Raw genomic sequence first — 19,252 nt, 5'->3', positions numbered from 1 at the left:
AGCAAGGGTTGTAAATTATGGGAGTGTTTCTCTCTTTTTCGTAAATCAGGCAATTTTTCTCAGGCTTGTATCTTTTGATGGGATAACTTTAAGTTAATGAATTTTTATATATTTGAAATCAGCACAAAAAGCCGATTCTTTTGATGTATTAATTTTTTATCAAAACTCCTTTTTTTAGAATTTCGGTTATGATTAGCCCGAGTCGCTCCTTACTTACAGTTCATTACCACCAGCTGTTTGATGCACACAACTGACCCCTTTCGTATGTGTTTCTAACATGTAGATAATTACATAGCTCTCACTTTTGTGTAAAAAGTTAGGTAAGGGTCAACTTGGCAGAAAGAGTGATATAATACAAACAGGCATACATTTCTCTTATGTTTAACATCTGAATGTAAGCTTACCTTAGACTTCCTTTTAATATTCATACGAGTCTGATCTGAATTCTGATGAAACACAATTAACGAGAAAGCAAATAAAAAAAGAACTATATTCAACCAAAGGGATTTTGGCGCAATAAATGCTATTGTTAAGTACAAGAGAAAAACATGCAATAAAAAATTTCTACTTTTACAAAAACATAATCCTATTTAATTTGAAAGTATCAGGAATCTGATACTATCTCACCCAAAATACACTTTCAACGTCATGGTCGGCAAAGCATAAAAATCATGAAATCTAAGAGTAATCTTGCTGTAATTAAATTACGATAAAATACACAAAATAAAATTATATGTATTAAACTACCAAAGGAGATACTCATCCTTTATACATTTCTCTGTTCTAATTTCTCAAAGTGAGAAGTTGTTTTAATTCGTTGGCTTACTATGAGATAACTTGAAAAAAATATTATTCAGTGAATGAATGCTTAACCTCTGCTTAACCTGGCAGCTGATTACCCTAACACCCACGTTTGAAATCAAAACTGTACAACCTGAGTTCTACCAGGGCTGAGATTAGGCAAATCTCAGCCTTACCTGAGATTACCCATCTTCGACGAACAATTTTTAGGAACCCCTGGAATTAGTTTAGAGGCGTATATGTTTCAATAGCTTTGAGTAATTGCCAAATAGAAAGTTCTTGAGAGGATGAATAAAAAAAATAAGTCAGTTGTATGGATGATCGAACGATTACGACGAATAAGATCTTACCTAATTTGTCAAATTATAAATATATATATATATATATATATATATATATATATATATATATATATATATATATATATATATATATATATATATATATATAGGTTAAATTTATAATGTTGATGTTCTTTTTGCCAAACTTTACCGTTTCTGTCTTGTTAAAGAAATAAAGTTCAATCAATTAGGATGTTTTTCCTATATATATATATAATATAATATATATATATATATATATATATATATATATATATATATATATATATATATATATATATATATATATATATATATATATATATATATATATATATATATATATATATATATATATATTTATATATAGTTATATAGTTATATATATATATATATATATATATATATATATATATATATATATATATATATATATATATATATATATATATATATATATATAAAAGTTAAATTGAGTTAATTTGTATTGAATGGTATGAAAAGAGTAGAAAAAGTGAATAAGTTTTGGTTTATGATAAAAGATTGTGTGACGCTGCTCAAATCAAAATAGTGGCTTAATAAAACGTCATACGTTCTTACCATTTCTACGTTTGTTGATAATGTTATTCAAAAAATGTGTTGTAAGTGCCAGTTAAGTATGATGTATAATTAGTTGAAAATAAAAGTCAAGTCAAGTCAAAAGTCAAGTCATATATATATATATATATATATATATATATATATATATATATATATATATATATATATATATATATATATATATATATATATATATATATATTGTTAACCCTAGATAGCGAATAAAAATCAGATTATTAATCCCGCGACTATGATCGATTCTATCATTTCTATTTTATCAATAACTTATTATCTATTCTATAATTGTATATAACCGAATTAAAAGAGCCACACTACCCACCAGTCACAATCAGTTTTAAATGAAAAAAGGAAGAAAAGCAAAACATACTAGAAAAAACGAATTCTGGAAATCAAAAAAGGAAAGAAATTGACTTCGAACATCAAATGTTTTTGTTGCCAGAACTTTCGTTTATTACAGCACAAGTTTGTTTCATTTGATGATTTCACACACACAATATGATGTTTAGGAAATTGTCAAGTTCACAAACTTGTGTAACAACAAAATGGCACGAAAAAAAAATCCCCGTTAAATTAAGTTCAAATAGCACTTTTACGAAGGACCAAACCCACCCCCACCCTCAAGGGATATGCGTATTTGAACCTTCTCCCCCCAAAATATCGGTTGTGATACACCTATGTTTTGGTACAACCTTCTTGAGGAATGATCCGAAAAATGGATTACTATTTTGTATAATTAATTACTAACATTTGAGATTTTTCCAGGTAGAGGGGTTCACCAGACATATACGAAGGCTATTCTTTTGCAGGGGCTGTAATCTGAAAACAGTGATTAAACTGTGTATTATTTATTGATTATGAAAAAATAGAAGCTCTCCGTCAAGGCGTGGGTCTGGAATTGACACCTGATGGTATCGGGTATGATTGTTTCACACTTTTTTTAGTGGAGGGAGAGGGGTTAAGGATGACCCTTATAGGGAGTCCTCACACGCATGCAGACAGGGACGTACACACGGAGGCCTATTGCCTCCCCCAAAATCCTTAATTTTCTTGAATTTCTGGGCACCTCTTATTCAAGTTATCAATTAAGTTTTTTTGGTACTTCCTTGTTAGCCGGTACACACTCAGAACTTCAGATCTACAACATCAGACAATAACAGATTGTATACGGAGACAATTAGCTTAGGCTCAGTTGAAATCTACGTTGTAGGTATATTTTTATTCAATATTTAATATACAGAGATGGCATTTTGGTTGGGTTGGGTTAGGTATTTAATATAATGCGTTCTGGGCAGCCCCCCCCCCCGTTCTAAAATTCTTTGTTGCAGTTTCCATAATTTTGTAACTAAAGTATTATATTTTATCATATTTTGGTATATTTCGTTAGGATTAACTTCATTCTCGAGTGTGTACTAGCTAACAAGAAAGTACCAATTTTTTTTTATTATCGGCCCCCAAAACAATTTTATGATTAACTCTCCCCCGCCAAAAAAGTCCTTGTGTACGAACTCACATACAAGTATGTCTGTTTAGTAGACTTACCGTTGGACAAAGGTGCCATGACGGCTGCTGCCCAATCAAAGGAATTACTAACTTTCTAACTCGAGTTGCCCGTTTGGGTATTCCAACTTGTTCCATCTTATCCACTGGCTCCATTTGCAAAGACACCCAAATTAGACCATTGACACGGCCCTGGCATCCACAACACAGTGTAACACTAATAACTACTATAAATGCATTTAATGCCAATTCATTAAGAAGACAAATTTATGGTGTGTTTCAGATGTAAAAGAATTATTTATCAGACACGCAGAATCACTTATCTTCACAGTGTTTCACTCCACGGAGTTTATCTAGATTAATCTTTCAGAATAACCGATTCCTGTGTAATTTCCAGTGAACGGCAACTTATCTCTCATATTCCCTTAGAAGATTGAATGACCTCTCTCGGGGTCAGGAACAAATCTTAAAATACTTCTTCAAGATACTCACTTCTTCAGTACTTCACCAAAAGAATGATCTTGGAGAATACCCAATTCTTGTATAATTCAAAGAAAAGTTAATAGATGGTATCATTCTTTTGGTCCACAAATTGATCCGAATAAATTGTCTCCGTCAGTAACGAATTCTTGATACTTCCCCGGACAGACTTTCAAAGAAGCACTAACAATGACAAGAATCACATTTATAAGTCTATTACTAATTAGACTTCTGTTCACGTGTTCACAGCCTACTGAGGTTTCACAACTGGTGGCTTATGTCATTTTTTTGACAAATGCAAATGGCAAAATATACTGCTGAGAAAAAACCAAAATGAAAGTTGATTATTTTCAAACAAGGCTGTTACAGTTAGATAATTACGAAATTAATATAGTTCTAGGCTATTAATTATAGAGGTTTTGATGAGTAGCCGAAATGCGTTGTATTCGTATATCAAAATTAGAGGATTACCTAAAGAAAAAAATTGGATAAAATCAATTCAAATTTTTAGTTCATTAATAGCTCGTTTACAAACACTATAGCCCCAAGCTTAATCAATTTCAAAAATGACTCAGCAGCTCTTCAACGGTAAAAGTTTATCTAAAAGTTAATTTCGACGACATAATTGCTTTAAAGAAAATTTGCTATTTAAAAATGTCAAATATTTCAAGCGTGAGAACTGATTAAAAAAAAAAGCCAGATCACCTACTAGCACTTATCCAATCATCGTAAACACAGTAGTGTATCACTGCTTAAGACGATATGATTTCACTACACAGATTCATTATAAAGGCGAGCCAAAATAGAACGTAAGACCAGTTCAGATCTTGATATTTCAACTCCATAGTTTACTGACGAACGAAATTTTACGACTGAAGGACTATTGTCCCAAGCTAGAAGACTTTGCCAAGGAAACTATCCAAGAAAATTATGAAGCATTCATACCACAACTAAAAAATACGGGTTAATCACTTTCAAAAAGTACAGAAAATCTTCCGCGTTTGCAAAAGTACGAATAATAACCACAGAATGAATGCGCCATAAATTTAAAAGAGATTATAAGTATAGTGCTTTGACACTCAATACATGACGTCACATTTCAAATATTCACCAGTAAAAACCGCTTTGCACATTGAGTGATAATAAGAGTTAAATACAGAAGAAATAAAGTTGGATAAATGCGTTGCTACCTGCAGAGGAAGTCGTCTGGTATCCAAACTTCAGTGCAGGAACAAACCACTTTTGTTTTAGCAATTCAGAAATCAAGAAAAACATGAATGCACATGTCAATAGACCACAGCCTATTATTCGTCAAAACAGTATACTTATTACCAGCTTTAAGAAGAGTTTGGGACAGAAATTTTAAACTTTATTCTTTTCGGAGAGGTTTCAAAAATAACTTCTTGAATTGCTAAACATAACACTACATCTGCACGGACTGCAGATTTTTCTCTTTTTTTCTTTCTCTTTTTTTAAGGCAGCTTTACACACTCAGCACTAACAGGATAATGTATTGATTCTAGATTTGAAACATCCACAGAAAATAACTTTGTTCCTCCTATAAAACATAGGTTATTGGGCACATTTCCTATATGCAGTAAACAGTTCGTAGGCTGAGAAATAAGTTGAATTTAGCACGTTCAAATCTGAATATCAACTTAAAGGTCTTCAATACACTAGAAAATAACTGCAGTGAATAGTGCCAAAAGATCAACTCATAATATTCAAATACTGTATTATATACCTCGAGACCTTCACGTTATCTTCGTCAGTACACAAAGTTCATGAAGATTGATTAAAATTGTCTGACACATTTGATTAAAGTTCTCGTTGTGCCAATGGCTAAAATTAGAAGTACTTCTAGGGCACAAAAAGTATACTAATTGTTGTGACGATACTTATCTAAAGAAGACAAAGTATAATCTAAAATTGACACTGGTTGCTATTTGGGAGAGGACCAAGAAACCGTACACAACCAAGGGTTTCTAAGGAGACAGGGGGACCAGGAGCCATGGGCGCCCATACGGGGGGGGGCAGGGGCTGGCTGAATGATGTTGCCTTATTTTTATATTTTTGTTCTGAGATTTCTATTATATAGCATTAAAAGTGTCAATTAGACGAGGCCCCCTCCCTGGAATTCAGCTTATGGGCACCCATGCTAGGAGCAAATGTGAGTAAAAATATTCCATCTCACATTAGAGAAAATCTTTGTGTTCATAGGGAAGATTTTTGAATTGACCAGGCCTTAGCTTGCTTTTTAGAATAGCCATTATTCAATTTTGTTTTGTGTACCACGTAAATAAAGTTGCCAGTTCCAAATGGTTTATCTCATGAACAAGTTTTTACACAAATAAAAAAAAACTGATACAATTATTAATTCAATAACTCCTTTAAGAATTTAAGTCAAACGCGCAAGTAAGCAATACAGCTTGAAAGTATGGTAAATAAAAACAAGATTCCACGATGGGTGATCTCCACAATTACTTCATTTATTTAAAAATCACTTTTTCCAAAAAAAAAATATTTTTTAAACGAAGTAAAAAGCCGTATTAAAACCTAAAACCAGCAGAAATAAAGTTATATAATAAATCAAAATTAAAAAGAACAGAAATTACTATCAATGAATAAATAAAACCAAAAAGAGCAGAAAATAAATTAATGCAACAAACTTAAAGATAAGAGATACAGCTAAAGATGGATAAAACTGTCCTAACGAGCAGAAATTAAAATGAATAGCCAAGTCAAACATAAAACGAACAGATATTACCAAAAACAAGAGTACTGATATTATCCCCTAAACCTTAAAAAGTCCAAAGGGTGATGTGCGCTGCACTGAAAACTGTTTGTACTTCCACCCGAGTGTCTGTATTTGCCATAACAACAACACAGCAACAAAAATAGTATCACAAGGCTAAACAAGGTTTACAAATAAGAGTGGTTCTACTCTTCCCCTCCCTCTCAAACCCTCTAAACGGCTAGAGAATCATTTGCATTTTACTGAAAACGATATGTATTTTGAACGGTGTGCTTTTTGATTTATCGAAACGTTGACAAAAACGAGAACTATACTAATCAAGACTGTTAGAGATAAATAATGAAAGTGGGCTGATGGTTTAATATGCGATGATATTAATTCTTGGAAGTCTCAGCAATCTTTGAATTTCAATGTCATAATTATAAAATAGAAACTGTTTAAAATATATATGTTTACTAAAGCACATATGACCTTTTGGTCTTTAGAAGGTTTAGAAGGGCGGTAGCCCTACTCTTGCGTGTGGTAGTTTCTGTTCGTTTTAAGTTTGACCTGATTATTCATTTTAATTCTATAAGTTTTAGGATTCACGGACGCCAATTGGAGACGGAGGGGCAATTGTACTTCCTAAATTTTGATAAATATCTTCTTTTTTGAATTTGCAACAAAACAAATCAAAAATATCCCGCTAGATTTTGAAAAAAAAATGTTAAAAAATTGAAAAAAATTCTTGACCTCCTCTACATTTTCTTGAATTGGCACCACTATTAAGATTCCCATTCCTCCCCCATAGCCCACAAAGGAATCTGATCAAAATAAAAAATCCAGATATATACATATATATATATATATATATATATATATATATATATATATATATATATATATATATATATATATATATATATATATATATATATATATATATATATATATATATATATATATATATATATATATATATATATATATATATATATATATATCCAGGAATGAAACGACCCCTCATTGCCCTAGGACAAGTATTGTGAAAATAGGGGCGCGGGCAAATGGGCAAATTATCAACTGTTTTAAAGATAGGTTGTATAGGTTTTGTGAGGTTGATAATCAGAATCATTTATTAACATAAAAGCTTTCGTAGTCAGGGTTTAAATCCCGACTAAATCGCGCTATTATTTACAAAGTGAACAAAGACACAAAAAAATTAATACACATGTCACTTATTGCAGACAGAAACATAAAAAGGCACAAACGAATTGCTGAAGCGATTAGTGCGACACTTGGGCTGGGCTAGCTTTGTTGCTTTTGATCTTGTAGTTACTTTTTTTGTCTGCATTGGGGGTAATATATGTCTGTGCTTATCACTTGTCAGAAGAACCTGGCCAAATATACAGATAAGTTGAAAACGGTGATCGTGGAGTGACGGCAAATGTAGTTGAAACAGTGCTGATTCGTAATCGGTGTACTGATCAACCAGTATGGCCTTCACCGCTCTTTTCTGGACTGATTTAAGTACTTCGCTCATATAGGCAGTGTTCTGAACCTATGGAACCCATACAGGGCACGCATACTCTAATATCGGGCGAATATATGTCAGGTAGGCTGTTTTCATTTGCAGCAATGAAAAACCAAATCTTCGCATCAGTAAAAGGGTACGCATCGCACAGTTCGCCTTTTTCACTACCTCTTGGACATGGAGGTTAAACGAAGAGTCAACGATGAACGTAACACCGAGAATAACTGCCAACGATACGCTTTGGTATGGTGGAGGGGGGCACTGAAAATCCCTTTTGAGAGGGTTAAATCGAAGAATTTTGGTTTTTGTTTCGTTGATTTGGAGGCTGTTTTCAGAACACTGGTCTCTAAAGTTGTCGATAAATGATTCACTGAACTGGGGAACGGTTTGAGACTTCTCAAAATTTTAAGAGGGTGGAAAGGTCATCTACGAATTTGAACCGTTTGTCAAAATCGGCAAGGACGAAGTTGATCACTGCCAAGAACAACAAGGCAGCGAGTTTAGTGCCTTGTGGGGCACCACACGTAAGCTCAGACCATTCGGAATCAGTATCACCCGGGTAGAGACCATATACACTCTGTAGTCGGTCGCGTAAGAAATCTATTATTAATAAGAGAATATGTCTGCAAGCTCCCATAACCTTCAAATTGTTCACTGTAGTATAATGCCGTAGCAAGTCAAAGGCTTTTTTATAGTCGGCTAGGAGGAGATCTATAGTTGTGCCTCCTTGGTCAAGCCAATCAACAATAAGGTGATACAGACGCACAAGATAAATAGTTGTACTACTACCTTTCAAGCACCCGTATTGGTATGGATCAAGAGAGCCCTGGACTTGTGACATAAGTTCACGATATATAAATGATTCCGCTAACTTAGAGAGGTTCGGAACTATCAAAATCGGGCGGAGTCGGTCGCAAGATTTCAGGTTTTTCACTTTTGGAATGACGCACACATAAGCTCTCTTCCAAACACTGGGGAACACATGTTCGCGAAAACACTGGTTAATAATAGAGCTGAGTGGCTTTGCGAGAAAGATGGAGAACTCGCGTAACAACTTGACAGGGAGTTCACCAGGGTAAGACGCACAGTTTACTTTCAGTTTCTGAAGTTCCTTAAAGACGGCATATTCAGATACTTATCTCATCAGTCCCGGTGTCAGCAATGATACTCTCAATTTCTGAGTTTGTGATTGATGGGTATGTAGTGCATATGCCGGAGAAAAAATTGTTCACTTCAGTAGCTGATGTCAGTGTGCCGTCATCTTTGAGTAGTCTCAGGTCCTTTGGCGTTGATTTCCCTGCAGGGGTTTTGACCGAGTAGTGCCATTTATGAGGGTCAGTGTGCAGTAATGGCGTTATTTTCTCTTTTACATACTGTCTTTGGGCTAGTCTGTTTAACTTCACAGTTCTGTTACGCAAACTGGCTGCAGCCGCTTGATCTCCAGCTTTGTGGAGACTACAGCGAGTTTTTATCATCTGCTTGAGTTCGCAGGTGATCCATGGTTTGTCAGTGTCACAAACTCTAATAACTTTTATTGGAAAAAAATCGTGGAACTTTTCCAACAGAAGGCTGTTCAGCTTGCTGACTTTGATATTAATGTCGGCCTCTGCATAAATGTCCTCAAAATTGTAAGTACCAATCCAGCGACCGAATTGAGCTATTGAAGACCTTGTAATGGGCCGAATTGTGGTTTTTGTTCGTTTCGGTCGTGGGATACTTGCTTGTGCTTCCCAGAAAATTATAAAATGGTCAGAATTCTGAAGAGGACCTAGAGATCGGGGAGCGTTATAAAGATCTGCCAAGTTCGTAAAGATCATGTCAAGAGTACTGCCACTTTGGTGAGTCGGAATGTTAACTACTTGTTTCATATCCAAAACGTTTGAGACCCACTGACGATTGGTCTGATTCAAATCGCCAGCAATCACAAACGCAGGGGAAGTGTACTTGTGGCGCATTCTGTCGACGAACACTTGTATGTGCTCAATAAGTTCTTTTCTGTTCCCAGCGCTTTCTGGATAGTACACTGACGCAACTATTAAGCAGGAGAATCTTCGTGACAGATGCACCGGTCTGCACTCCACCCACGCAATCTCATGGCTCGAATCATTGGCGCTACTTAACAGTTTTGATGGTAGGTCGTCACGTATATAAAGTCCTACACCACCCCCGTGACGGTCAATGCCTTGGTTACGTCGAGTGTTGAGGTAGTTTCTGTAACCTTTAATACATGCAGTCTCCCCAGTAATGATCCAATACTCACTGATAATTGCAATGGGTGCGTTATTCTGCTTAATTAACACATCCACGTCGTCCATTTTATTGTTCAAAGATCGAGCGTTACATATTAGCATATTCGGAAGTTTGTATTTTGCTGAGAATCGCTCCGGACGTAAATTTGGAGTAGGTTCTGAAGCACTGCAGCTAACATTCTCTTTAAACCAGCGACCAAGTAGGGGTGGAGTATAATGAGGAAGAGCGATACGAATTATGACTAGGTTATTTGTCCTTGTCAGCTGATCATTTGTCTTTCTTCTGCGAGAGATATGCACCGGGATTCTCATTTGGCGTTTCCCTTTTCCTCCTTGTTTTTCACGGTGGGTTAACTTATTCCAGAAGTCTGATAAGTAAGAGCCCTCTGGTGTCCCTAAGCAGAGAGCTATCCCACTGCGCACTGGTGGTTTCTTTAAGAGTCCAAATAGTCACAAGTTACAAAAGGAAGGTGTTGCCACTGATAAATACGGTGATTGAATCTTCATTAGGGCCGGTTTTTCGTATTTAATTTGCATGATGATTGCACTAAGCAAAGTCAGGAAGAGAAAGTCTTTGGTTACTTTCACTATCACAGCAGGAATCCGGATAAAAACAGCACTGGACTAGCTAAACTAAGAAGTCGGAGGCAGCTTTTTCAAAGCGCTCTCACCGCCATCTACATCAAGGAAACATCAGGGAAACCTCAGGAGCAAGAGATCACCGGGAGCAAGGGAAGCGTCGAGACCTGCTCACCTGTTCCCTGCAATTTAAGGCTATTAACCGGCAGGTACCAATACGGCGCTTCCGGCAGGGTCTCTCGCCTCTTCTGCTTGGTCCCAAGCGATCTACTCAGTCCACAGGACTTCACTAATTCAGAAGAAACATAAACATATACACATACCGATTTTAACCTTTTTCCGCGCCCGAAAACCAAACTCACAAACAAGAATGGCAACGCTGCGCGGCCAAAAATCACGCAATCAGCGCGTGCGCATCCAATAGACACACCTGGTTCCTAGAATATGGCTCTTCTTAACACGTATTCATAAAGGGCGATAATATTTGGGTGGCGTTCTTCTTTTGTTAATGCGTCAAGTATATGGATTTCTCTAGTCAGACGTTTTTCATTAGAATTGGGATCTTTATTCCTGTTGATTGCCTTGACAACCACCTTCACACGTTTAACAACCACCTTCACACGATAATCATTATTGTCGTTGTCCAGAGGCTCCGAAACTTCAGGAACCGTTCTCTGGTTCATAAGGATCACGTGTTACGTTGAGTGTGCGTAGAGGGTAGGGGACTGAAAACAGGCCAAAAAACTATTTGACTCTGATCAGTTTGAAACTTGCAGCCGTAAATCCTCTTTTTTTCCCTATCAGCTCATAACTTATATCGTCAAGTCTTTGTTTTAAGGGCAGCCCAGTGCAGAAGAAAAAATACCCCCCCTCCAAAAAAAAAAAAAATCAGACTAAGTACGGACTTAGGCAGGGGCAAACCCCGAAATCATAAATTGTCCGAGTTTCTGGGCACTATTTATTAAAGTTATTAAATAATAATTGACAAAGATGGAACAAGCCTTTTACTCAGCATGCATACACGGCAAAATGAACCTAAAGGGGATAATATTTTGAAAAAATGGGTGGGGTTGATTCGTGAAACCCAAAAATGGGTCAAAGATTACTTACCCTCGATCGGCGTGAAACTTTCAGGGTAAGTGGACTACACCATAGGCACCTTAACGAAGATAGTAAATTTTGAAAAAGGTTGTTTTAATAATCCTTAGCGCGGAAAATTCAAAATTTTTATGCTAATCTGCTTTAAAATTTCAGGCCATGAATACATTTTTCTCTATCAGCTTAAAATTCAAAAATGTCATTGCATTGATTGTTAGCGCGAAATATTCGAATTTTTACGCTGATCTGCTTTATAAATTCAGGTTAAATAGATACTTTTTCCCATAAAGTTCAAAATTTCAAAGATGTTGTCATATTGATTGTTGTGTAAAAATTTCGATTTTTTTTCTCGCATAACTGAATTAAAATATCAGGTCATGCATACGCCTCAATTAAATTTCCAGGACCAAGGCCACATCTTCATTTGCACTTTACTGAAAATAAAGCATATTTAAAAAATTTTCTCTTTTAAAACTATAATATTAAAAATCAAAAATCGCCGATACTTTCAAAAAGTAATGTAAATACGTGTATACGGTAATATAAATATACACACAGAATTAAGTAATTAATACAATTAAAGCATCGATCTACTTTCATCAGTTCTTTCCAGTAGTCTTTATTATTATTATTCTTTTCTTCTTTTATCATTTTCACAGATAATGATAATTTTATCACAGATTATCATTATTCTTTTCTTCTTTTTTTGTCGATGTCTTGACAAATAAAAAATACTCTGTTCGAAATGGCTATCATTTTCAGGAGAACTCAAATGAGACTCAAGCCTTTTAGAGGGTTTGACAGGAAGAGAGGGTAGCACTACTCTTATTTGTATACTTTGATTAGCAGCCAGGATCGAATAGGTGCGGGGCCCGATTGGATTTTTTTTTGCTGGGCCATCTCAATATATTAAATATATAAATATAATTCAGATTCATGGTATACATAAAAATGACAAACTTCACACTAATCAAATGTCAAATAATAAACTCATTAATAAATCTCATCCAGCAATGCGAACTTAAAATAAATATATTTTTACTTATTTGAATAATTTATATTTTTTCCATTATCGTCAAAAGCAATTTGCTTTATATTTCTAACAATTTGTTTTGTTCATTTTGATGGTAACCCGGGGCCCTTTCAAATGCGGAGCCCGATTGGGCTCAATCGCCCTTTTTCCGGCCCTGTTGATTAGCCTTGTGATTTTTTTATGTGTGTTTTTATTGATGCTGTGTCAAAATAAAAAATACACTGCTCGAAATACAAATCGCGTTCAGTAAAGCACAACTGACCCCTCTGGACTTTAGAAGGTTAGGGGGGGGGTAGCCCTACTCCTGTTTGTGGTAATTTATGTTCATTTTAAGATTAACTTGATTTTCCATTTTAGTTTCTGTTCGTTCTAGTATTTATTTATTCATCTATGCCAGCATTCGTTATTAGCAGTTATGTTTGATTTGATTATTTTTTTTAATTTAAGTTCGTTTTGGGTTTCATTTATTCATTGATAGTAATTTCTACTCGTTTTAAATTTTAACTATTATATAAAATGCTCGTCCTACTCGAGCAGAACTGTTTTTTCTCGTCTTAGGGGTTTTAACATGGCCCTCTACTTTTTCTTTAAAAACTTTTTGTTTGGTTAGCGTTTTTTTTTAAATTAATAGAGGAAGGCACACCGCTCTTTATTAAGCGATGCCTCTGATGAAATTAATTGTTTTCTCCAAAATCCAAGACTATAGCCTACTTCTGCATAATCAGTTCAAAACACATATTTCCAAACAATTGTGAGGGGGGGGGAGGTCTTCTCGCTACTCTTACTACGAAAGTAACGAAATAGCTTTTGCTCTGAAAACTTTGCCCGAACCCCCAAGAAAAGTTATGTCCTATTTTATTAAATTTACCACCTGAAAATTTGCCCTCCCCTACCATATTCCTGTGTACGTGCGTAAATAGTTACTTTGCATTTGCCCTCTCCTCCCCAAGTTTGCTCTCCTCTCCCCAAACATATTCTTGTCGACGTTCGTAAATAGTTACTTTGGCCATATGCGTACCAAAAATCTGTAAACTAAAATTTCACAAAACGGAACTGTAAATGCCCTTTTCCAGTTACCGCAACGTTAACCAGCCATTTATTTATTTGGAATACTGTTGCCAAAAAAAGACCACAAAACCTCTAAGCGAACCCAGAAGTTCGCAATCAAGCAAAAGACAATATTTGTTTTCCCAATACTTAGAGTCAAAGGTCTTTGAATGAACCTATGTGAATACAAGCAAGTAATTACGTCCGAATCCAGAGCTCGGTCATAATGGTTCATACAAAATTAAACCATTCGCACAGGATGGGGGATGGACTTCGAGCCCATCCCCCTAAAAGAAAATCTAAGGTTTCTACGCTTATGTGACAAAAAAAAAAAAACAGATGAAAACAAAATAGAAGTAAGACAGCAAAAATTGACAGAAGCAGCTGCTTGAGGTCCTGTCCGAAAAATGTGACTAGCCAGCGTTGCCAAAACTTTGAAATAAACTATACCAGTTTTCCGAATAAAATTGTACACAAGAGTTAAATTTGTACCATCTGAACCGCAGGATAAAAATTTTCCACAACAAGAAGAAAATTTTCGATAAACTAATACTTGAACAGGTAAGTCCGAGTTAGAAAGGAGCACGTAAAACTAAAATGTGCTGGAAAATTTGTCTTGTACCAAAATTTGTTCAAATGTACCGCATTGTGCTAGGACCTCTAAATTGTACCACAAACGGTACAATTATACCATGTTGACAACGCTGGTGCTAGCTAGTGTGCTACTACGAACTTCTAGCAATATTAAGCCACCCCAAGCCAACACATTGTCAAACAATCTTCTCAATCTCACCTAATTCAAAGCTCTTGCAATGAACATCTCCCGAGAAGACCCCAGTAGAGTTTTGAAGTTTATATCAGATGACTATCAGAATTCGTTCCGCCAAGCTTCCGATGCGTCAATCCATGTTTCTACTTCTGAATGAAAAGTTCCGTGTTTTCTTATCATAGGCAGCGCAATCGCGCTTCCTAAGTAAAGAACGATGTTGGCACAATGTATTATTTTTTTTCTTTTTCCATACCAAGGCACTTCATATCGAAGGAGTTGTCGTAGAAACTTGGAAAAGGGATCATTCGATTGGAAATTGGGACGGCTAGTGTCCTTTTTAATAGTCGAAAGTGATTGGAAGACAACTAACACCCCTTCCACGCTCACCATTTCCCCAAACACATCAGGGTCAGGGTTTTAAGTTATGCCATGGGGGCATATAAGAACGATGTTGGCACAATGTATTATTTATTATTTTTTCCTATAGACAAGGTCACTTTGTATCAAAAAAGTTCTCGTAGAAACTTCGAAAAGGGCTCATTCGATTAGAAATTGGAGTGGCTTGTGCCCTTTATAATAGTCGAAAGTGATCGGAAGGCAACTAACACCCTTTCCACGCCCACCATTTCCCCAAACACATCCAATCAAAATTTTGAGATAGCCATTTTGTTCAGCGTAGTTGATTTCCAGATAGAAATTATGTTTTTGAGGAGGCACTCCCCCAGAGCCCTCAGGGCAAGGGTTATAAGTAATGCCCTGGGGGCATATAATGTTTTTATAGGAATCGTTGTCGTAGAAATTTCAAAAAAGGCTCATTCGATTAGAAATTCAAAGGGCTAGTGCCTTTTTAATAGTCGAAAGTGATTGGAAGGCAACTAACACCCCTTCCATGCCCACCATTTCCCCAAACACATCCAATCAAAATTTTGAGATAGCCATTGTGTTCAACGCGGTTGAAAATTCTGAAAATGATACCTTTGAGCAGGACACTCCCCCCCCCCTATTCAGGGCAAAGGTTATAAGTTATGCCCTGGGGGCATATAAGGTTTTCATTGAAAGCTTTGTCGTAGAAACTTGAAAAAGGGCTCATTCGATTGGAAATTTAAAGAGTGCCATTTTTATAGTCGAAAGTGATTGGAGGGTAACTAACCCCCCTTTCACGCCCACCATTTATCCAAGCACATCCAATCAAAATTTTGAGATAGCCATTTTGTTCAACGCAGTTGTAAGTTCTGGAAATTAGGTCTTTGAGGTTGACAACCCCTCCCCCTCAGAGCCCTCAGGGCAAGGATTACAAGTTATGCCCTAGGGGCATATAAGGTTTTTATTGAAAGCTTTGTCACAAAGCTTGAAAAAGGGTGCATCCGATTGAAAATTCAAAGGGCTAGTGCCCTTTTTAAAAGTCGAAAGTGATTGGAAGACAACTAACCCCCCTCATACGCCCACCTTTTCCCCAAACACATCCTATCAAAATTTTTAGATAGCTATTTTGTTCAACGTAGTTGAAAGTTTTGGAAATTAGCTCTTTAAGGATGACAACCCCCCCACAACCCTCACGGCAAGGGTTGTAAGTTATACCCTGGGGGCATAAGGTTTTTATAGAAAGCGTTGTCGTAGAAACTTCAAAAAAGGCTTACTCGATTGGAAATTGAAATGGCTAGTGCCCTTTTTAATAGTCGAAAGTAATTGGAGGGGAACTAATCCCTCTCACGCCCACCATTTTCCCAAACACATACAATAAAAATTTGAGATACCCATATTTGTCTACTTAGTTGAAAGTTCTGGAAATTATGTCTTTGTGAATGACAACCCTCCCAACCCTCACATCCCTCAGGGCAAGGGTTGGAAATTATGTCCTGGGGGCATATGAGGTTTTTATCTTCAAAAACTTCAAAAAGGGCTCATTCAATTTGAAATTGAAACGGGTAAAGGCCTTTTTAATAGTCGAAAATGATTGAAGAGCAACTAACCCCCCTCTCACGCCCACCATTTTCCCAAACACACCCAATCAAAATTTTGAGATATTCATTTTGTTCAACGTAGTTGAAAGTTCTGAAAATTAGCTCTTTAAGGATGACGACCCCCCCCCCGCAGCCCTCAGGGTAAAGGTTGTAAGTTATACCCTGGGGGCATATAAGGTGTTTATAGAAAGCGTTGTCGTAGAAACTCAAAAAGGGCTAGTGCCCTTTTTAACTGTCAAAAGTGATTGGAAGGCTTGACATTTTTATAGTAAAGATCGATCTGGGTACAATGTATTATCATTTATTTTTTTTTTTATTGTTGTTCTTTAGACCAGGGCACTTCGTACCGAAGGAGTTGTCGTAGGAACTTTAAAAAGGGTTCATTTCATTCAAAATGAAAAAGGCTAATGCTCTTTTTTATAGTCGAAAGTGATTAGAGGTCAACTAGTCCCTCTCCCACGCCCACCCACCCATTTGAACATTATGTTTAAAAACTAAATGCTGCCTCAAGATTTAATCAACATTGACTGTGTTAATGCTAAGTCCCAATAAAACATATATGCGGGTTCCTGAGAAAGACTAAGAGTATGATTTTTAGACTTTCGGGGCTTCTTCTTTTTTTAAGGCTTAACGAAATGAAAATTGTGTGTGTTCATCCCTACTATCAGAGAAAGTAAACGGATTTTTTTTTGCGAATGGTATCTGGTTTTCCTTTGCAGGTCAACTAGATGAGGTATGAAACTAAATTAAACAGTATTATTTGTGATCAGATTTTTAAAAGTGTGTATGTTGCTAAAAATTGCCGAAAATTTTTCTCCAGCATACAAATAGCAGGCCAAACTATAAAGTCTTAAAAAAAGAAAAGATTTAAAGTATTACTTTCTTTTTCCCTATGTCATGAAAGACTATGTCAATATAGAACTAACAGAAATTAATTTAAAAAAACTTTTTCCACAAAATAAGTTTTTCAAAGAAAATTAAAGAGCTCTATTAAACCAAAAATGAAATCAAATAATCTACCCAGCGTGAAACTACCACAAATCAGTATCGATAAATAAATGAAACCCAAAACGAACAGAAATTACAATAAATAACCGAGTGAAACTCAAAACGAACAAAAATTAGCATGAATAGGGCTGAAAACCCCTATGCCTTCCCACCCAAGGACAGAACATAATTTTCATTTTACTGAAAAAATATAAATGTTTTTACTTTCATAACTTTAATAAATCAAATAATATTAACATTTTGATTACTAAATATCAGTATATGTATATTAAACTGACAATTCACAAAAACCTACTGCGTCATTGGCACTTTACTGAAAACCAATTTTAATACAAATATTTTCTTTTGTACTTAATATTGAAAATAAACATTAAAATTATAGTAAAATTTTGAACTGATGAGCTTTCAGCAATTAATATCATTATACATCAAATATTCAGTTTAATTTATTAGTTCTTTTTAGAGTTGTTCAAGACGAATAAAATTTCACTACAAACAAGAGTTTGGATACTGCCCCCTTCCTTAAACTAGGAGCGTACTGTATCATTAGTGCTTTACTGAAAACGAATTATATTACAAATAGCCCCTTTGCTAGTTCTCGCAACATCGAAAATAAAACTGAAATTGGATCGAAATAACTTCTTGAGCTAGCGTATCTTTCAACAATTATTATAATTTTAAATCGAGTATTCAGTTTCATATTATGTACACTTTCAAAGCCTGTTTAAGACGCTTATAGTTTTTAGTAAAGTGCCAACGACGCAGTAGGTTTTAGACTTTTACAGTGAGAGAAGGAGGCGACAACCAAACTTTTGTTTGAAGTGATTTTTGTTCATTTCAAGCTTGATTTGCGTATTCAATTTAAGTCTCACTCGTTTAAGATTTATTTATTCATTTATATTAATATCTATTGTATGTTTGTTTGCATTGATTGTTTATTTAATTTCTGTTCGTTTTAAGTTTCATTTATACTCCAATAGCAAAATATTTTTTTTCGTTTTAAGCTTGATTTTCATATTCAATCTAAGCAATACTCGCTATAAGATCTATTTATTCATTTATATTATTACTTGTTGTATATTTTTTCCTATGATCGTTTATCTAATTTCTGTTCGTTTTGGGTTTCATTTATTCTTTAATAGTAATTTCTGGTCGTTTTGAGTTTGAATTTTAACAGGTATTTGTATCTACAGATTTTAAATTTAAAATGGCCTTTAATTTTCTTTGAAAAACTTATTTTTCGGAAATTCTTTTTTAATTAATTCTTGTTTGTTTTTCATTGCAAAAAGTGTTAAGTTTTTAAAAATTCCTAATTTCAAAATGAAACTTTTGAAAAAAATCAAATCTTCATCAAAGTATCAAAACTGGTATCAAAGTAAGAATATCAAAGTGAAAAAAGTTTGCCCCTTTGAAATTTATACGACAACACTTCTATATGAAGTGTGCCTGGGGGAGAAAAAATAAATGGAGTGTGGGGGGATGATAACTGCCCTCCCGTCACTTTTTACTCTTAAAAAGTGA

General features: G+C 35.2%; 1 protein-coding gene across 4 annotated transcripts in view; it reads right to left on the bottom strand.

Moving 5' to 3' along the window:
• dop (microtubule-associated serine/threonine (MAST) protein kinase dop) overlaps window positions 1–19,252 on the bottom strand; it is a 256,822-nt gene that overhangs the window by 186,335 nt on the left and 51,235 nt on the right. The window contains exon 1 of one of the 4 annotated variants that reach the window (XM_089100468.1): window positions 3,282–5,400. The exons of the other annotated variants lie outside the window; for them this stretch is intronic. Within the exon in view, the coding sequence (XP_088956594.1) occupies window positions 3,282–3,395 (114 nt within the window). The 5' untranslated portion in view covers window positions 3,396–5,400. Of the gene's footprint in view, window positions 1–3,281; window positions 5,401–19,252 lie in introns of those variants that run through there. 4 annotated transcript variants of the gene reach the window in all.

Source organism: Artemia sp. Qi Xiang Cuo, chromosome 14, assembly GCF_049724085.1.
Source record: "Artemia sp. Qi Xiang Cuo chromosome 14, ASM4972408v1, whole genome shotgun sequence".
Taxonomy (NCBI): domain Eukaryota; kingdom Metazoa; phylum Arthropoda; class Branchiopoda; order Anostraca; family Artemiidae; genus Artemia; species Artemia sp. Qi Xiang Cuo.
Note: the sequence above shows the minus strand (reverse complement) of the source record. Positions and strands in the feature narration are given on the sequence as shown.